Raw genomic sequence first — 6000 nt, forward strand, 5'->3', positions numbered from 1 at the left:
TCTTGCAGGAACTGCTGACACACTCCAGCCACATGAGGTCTGGCATTGTCCTGCATTAGGAGGAACCCAGGGCCAACTGCACAAGCATATGGTTTCACAAGGGGTCTGAAGATCTCATGTCGGTACCTAATGGCAGTCAGGCTACCTCTGGCAAGCACATGGAGGGCTGTGCGGCCCTCCAAAGAAATGCCACCCCACACCATTACTGACCCACTGCCAAACCGGTCATGCTGGAGGATGTTGCAGGCAGCAGATCGCTTTCCACGGCATCTCCATATTCTGTCACGTCTTTCACATGTGCTCAGTGTGAACCAGCTTTCATCTGTGAAAAGCACAGGGCGCCAGTGGTGAATTTGCCAATCTTGGTGTTCTGTGGCAAATGCCAAGCGTCCTGCACGGTGTTGGGTTGTGAGCACAACCCCCATCTGTGGACGTTGAGCACTCAGACCATCCTCATGGAGTCAGTTTTTAACGGTTTGTGCCGACACATGCACATTTGTGGCCTGCTGCAGGTCATTTTGCAGGGCTCTAGCAGTGCTCCTCCTGTTTCTCATTGCACACAGGCTGAGGTAGCTGTCCTGCTGCTGGGTTGTTGCCCTCCTACGGCCCCCTCCACGTCTCCTAGTGTACTGGCCTGTCTCCTGGTAGCGCCTCCAGCCTCTGGACACTATGCTGACAGACACAGCAAACCTTATTACCACAGCTCACATTGATGTGCCATCCTGGTTGAGCTGCACAAACTGAGCCACTTGTGTGGGTTGCAGAGTCCTTCTCATGATACCACGAGTGTGAAAGCACAACCAACATTCAAAAGTGACCAAAACATCAGCCAGAAAGCATTGGTACTGAGATGTGGTCTGTGGTCCCCACCTGCAGAACCACTCCTTTATTGAGTGTGTCTTGATAATTGCCAATAATTTCCATCTGTTGTCTATTCCATTTGCACAACAGCATGTGAAATTGATTGTCAAACAGTGTTGCTTCCTAAGTGGACAGTTTGATTTCACAGAAGTTTGATTTACTTGGAGTTATATTCTGTTGTTTAAGTGTTCCCTTTATTTTTTAGAGCAGTGTATTAGTAATCACTCTCTTCTCTATTCTACTAAAGGCACTAGATAATCTCACATAATTCAGCAGTGATATCAGCGAGGAGAAAATACCATCTGTCATTACATGTCTCAAACTGAGAAACATGCTCTAAGCTATTGTAGGGGTATGTTTTGCTTTCTTTCCCTTACATGTTGCACTTTGCTATATGATTGGTCAATGGCATGCAAAGTGAAGGAGTACACGTCTCTAAAGGCAGACTTTGCGGAAGATCTCTGTCCAGCCCATAGATCTTAAGAGTAGAGATGAGCTGATCTTTTGAAATTCAAATTAGCCAGCTTTAGCGCTTTAGCTTTTTCTCCCAAAATTTGAATACATTCAATCAAAACTCAATATTTGAAAGATTGAACTTGCACATGGAAGAGGAGAGAGAGAGAGACAGAGAGAGAATCCCACTGACTGTAAAGGTCTACACTCTATAGGAGAGAGAGAACTTTGCTGACCATGGGAACTTTCACTCTACAGGAGAGAGGGGACCACACTGACCATAAGGAGACAGATTAGATATTAGAAAAAACTTTTTGACAGTTAGGGTGATCAATGAGTGGAACAGGCTGCCACGAGAGGTGGAGAGTTTTCCTTCCATGGAAGTTTTCAAACAGAGGCTGGACAGACATCTGTCTGGGATGATTTAGTGAATCCTGCTTTCAGCAAGGGGTTGGACCAGATGACCCAGGAGGTCCCTTCAAACTATGATTCTATGAAGAGCTTACATGCTACAGGAGAGAGAGGTCCCTGCTGACCATAAAAATTTACACCTTACTGGAGAGAGAGGACCTCACTGACCATAAGAATTTACACTCTACAGGAGAGAGAGGACCTCATTGACTATAAGAGCTGACACTCTACGGGAGAGAGAGGATCCTACTGACCATAAGAACTTACACTCTACAGGAGAGAGAGATCCCTGCTGACCATAAGAGCTTACACTCTACAGAAGAGAGAGGTCCCTTGTGACCATAAGAATTTACACTCTACAGGAGAGAGAGGACCTCATTGACTATAAGAGCTGACACTCTATGGGAGAGAGAGGACCCCACTGACCATAAGAACTTACACTCTACAGGAGAGATCCCTGCTGACCATAAGAACTTACACTCTACAGAAGAGAGAGGTCCCTTGTGACCATAAGAACTTACACTCTAGAGGAGAGAGACTTACCTTGTGACTCTTGAAATGAGAAACGACTCTGTCTTATAAACTGTGCTCTGCTGATCTGTAGTGACCCAGGTACTGACCACCACTGAACAATGTATTATAACTCACTAGATGTTATAGTTGCATGGCACTATGGGGACACCCACTCGGCCATGCCAAAAAAACATTAGCCAGCTATTTAATGCTTTCAGCAGAGTTAGAAATGGTGTTTGGCAAGGTTTTTTCTTCAAACAGTGAACTGAATCTCAGTGTTCGAATTCTTGTAAAAATGCAAATTTCAGGAATTTCTACTTCAACAAGACTCAACAGATTGATCAGTTCATCTCTACTTAGCTTAATTACATGTTTTTTTTTTTTTTTTTTAAATCCGTATTTCTCTGAAATAAGACATCAGATTGCAAATATCAAATTATCATTATATTCAACTTTCTATCACCTGTATTCCCATAGGAGGGTTGATCCTTCTGATAGATTCCTTGTAAGATATATTATATGGATGCAATATACAAAAATATCTAATGCATTATATTAAATGTAAAAAGTTCAATAATAAGGCGGCATTATAAATAAGAGGATGTGGCCAAATACAGAATAAGTATTTGATACATAGCAACAAGGAATCTGTAAAGGGGTTGTGTCATTTCCTTTTTTATGATCAGTCATCCTGATATTCAGTTGATCACCGCAGATCGTGATCCAGGAAGCTCCAGCAATCAGGATTTTTTATTTGACTCTATGGGCAAAATGTTATATTACGTACAAGAATCAGTGTAATGAATGAAGAATGAAAGGACTCGAAGCATCGGCGTGGGAGCTACTTCTAGTGGCTCTCCACTGGCTTCGTTCCTGCTTGAAGAGTGAAATCCATATGCTTTAACGAGGCACGTGCACAAGGCATGTCCTTTAAGTTATGTATAAAACTAAATTGTGCTAAATGGATTCATTGTAGTAAATCATTTTTTAGGAGATAATACACAGACAGCGTTTTATAAAATATAAGCAAAGATATGGGTGAGTTTATAATTGGCGGTATTTTTAAAGTCAGTTTTGTGGGGGATGATATTGCCATTATTTGAGACAAATTTATCAAAATATTGCAGGGGGTTGATAAATTTGTCACATTTTCAAATATTTATAGAGATGCTTCTTCATTTTTTTTTACCAGCCTCCTACTCAATTAAATCACAATCATTTTGCTATATTTTTTAAAAGTCGCGTTAATAAATGTATTTACATCTTGAACAAATAGCGAATCATGCCCACTTTTTACTCTTGAGCAAAGTGCAAATAACTTAAATCTTCAAGATCCTATGCCAATATGTAGTAGGTGTAATAATAATAATAATAATGTTAGCAAATACCTCAATTTAGAAATGTAGTACAGTTCTTCTGATTCTCTATGTCTCGTTCCACATGCGCAGGCATTGCAAGACCCTAGGTATCCATGGTTACTTCTACTGATAAAGGGTCACTTAGCTAGTTGCTAGTGGTTATAACCATAGACACCTAAGGTCCTGCAATGCTTGCACATATTGAAAGAGACATAGTGAATCAGAAGAACTATACTACATTTCTAATTGGAGGTATATGCTAATATTATTATTATACCTACTACATATTGGGATAGGATCTTGGCGATCTGAATACCACTTTACGTTATTTGGAATACCCTTTTAAAATTCTGGTGTAAATAGTAAGAATTACATCCCACAGCTCAATAGACAATTGGCAAAAATGTTAAGGCTTTCAGCAAATCTTAGTTTGCACTGCACAGACAGCACAAAGTTGCGCCAAATTAATAAAAGCCTTGAACCTTCTGATACATTTTCGGCTATACTCCAGTGGCATTTAATCCAAAATTGGCGCCTGAAACCTCAGTCTAGATAAATTACACCCTTGTAACTTTTTACATAATAAGAGGAAATATTTTAACCCCTTCAGCCTCAAATTCTACTGGGTCACATAGCAGATGTACAGGGCAGCTGTGTGCTTAGTTAACCCTTTACAAATGTATCACCGACGCAAAAAGAAAAAAAAATCTTGATATATAGTTCTAAAGACCCCCATCATTATTACAATTACAATGGTTATTGTACCGCTATCATACAGGTTATAATAAGTAGGCAGGGGACACACATTTACAGATGCTACAATAGGGTGCGTAAGATGTAACATCCACCTAACATCTAACCGTCGAAAAACTTCACAACGAAGATGGCAGTGATAGCAAAACATGCAAATCAAGAAGTTTTCAAGGGTAACACCTGCTTCAGAAAAGTTGCCTAAAACTTCCCGACTCCATTGAGTTAGAGGTATAGAGTTACATTAACCTTTAAAGTCGACAATCTACGTGAAAAAGAAAATTGCTATAAAATATCTTACATGACAACAGAAGAAGAGTTCCAAACCGGATCCTGAGAAAAGGACTGGCGTGCGATGATAATCCCAACATGCTGCACTGCTGTATGTAAGTCAGCAGAGAAATGATGAGTGATAAGAGAACAGGCAAGAATGAGTTAACACAAGCCGTTGTAGACTTGTGGTGTGTCTCGCCGGCAATGCATGCATTCTGTTCTTGTAAGGACTGTTCCACATTCTGCTAAGACATTTACCACATTTGCTTTTTATTTTACCAAAAAGGAACTAGAATCTTGCTCTTTTTACAAAAAACCTATGTAAAGCGGCTGCTATAAATGTGTAACAGTTACCTACGAATGTCTACCAACAGACGATTATGACTGCCTGACCAAGTTGCACAATTGTACCCCTAAATGGGGACGTGGACAACCCCTTTAAGGGCACAATTGAGTAACTTGGCCAGGCTGTCATAACGGTCTGTTGGTCTTCTTGTTCCCCGTGTTTGGCCCTGTTTAAATAAAAACATATATACTCACCTCCGGCATCATTCCAGCGGTGTTGGCACTTGCGTTCCCGTGGCTCACGTGAGGTTCTTATATCACCATATTAGCATTGGCGTCACTGTTCCCGCCTTCAGACATATCGAACATCAACAGGAAGTCAGGGCTGTGGCTGCTCTCTGACTTCCTCTTTATGTTCGATTTGTCTGAAGGAGGAGACAGTGACGACGGCGCTGATTGGGTGCAGGAGTCATGTGACATAACAACCTCACGTGAGCCCCGGGAACGCAAGTGCCAACACCGCTGGAATGGCGCCAGCACAGGAGGTGAGTATAGGTGTTTTTATTTTAATGAGGCCAAACATGAGGAAAAGGAAGGAAGGGGTTGTTCTAGAAGTTGACAGCCCCTTTAATCAACTTGAAAACTATTCTGCTTTAAATCTCTTTCTAACCAGTGGTAGTAGAACTAGTAGGCAGGTACTCCACACTACATAAGGCTCCAATACACTCAGCAAACAGGATTTACATGGAAATGACATGCAAAGAATTGCTGATAAATGGAGTTAGGAATCTGTAGTTGGAGCTTGGAGATGGAATTGTGGCTGATGTAGAATTGTGGGATTGTACAAAGGGTGACAATTATTATTTTACCCCCTTACAAAAGTTAAGGACTGATGCCATCTAAACCGTGCTGTTACAACCGTCTAGGAAAGTAGAATACTTTATTTACTGTTATGGTGGCGATACCGTCTGCTTTCCTAAATTGACATATTGCTATACAGATGTCATATTGTCATAATCCGTAGAAAGTGATTATCATGCTATGCTATATGTACTACGTCACCCCCAAAAATGTGCTATTGTTTGTAGGTATGTAG

General features: G+C 41.1%; 1 protein-coding gene across 1 annotated transcript in view; it reads right to left on the bottom strand.

The window, feature by feature from the left end:
- Positions 1 to 4806, bottom strand: part of ITGAE (integrin subunit alpha E) — a 135461-nt gene extending 130655 nt beyond the window's left edge. Inside the window, exon 1 of the mRNA XM_069761094.1 lies at positions 4648 to 4806. Coding sequence (XP_069617195.1) covers positions 4648 to 4717 — 70 coding nt within the window. The 5' untranslated portion in view covers positions 4718 to 4806. The remainder of the gene's footprint in view (positions 1 to 4647) is intronic.
- Between the last annotated feature and the right edge of the window lie 1194 nt (positions 4807 to 6000).

This window comes from Ranitomeya imitator, chromosome 3 (genome assembly GCF_032444005.1).
Source record: "Ranitomeya imitator isolate aRanImi1 chromosome 3, aRanImi1.pri, whole genome shotgun sequence".
In the NCBI taxonomy this organism is placed as follows: domain Eukaryota; kingdom Metazoa; phylum Chordata; class Amphibia; order Anura; family Dendrobatidae; genus Ranitomeya; species Ranitomeya imitator.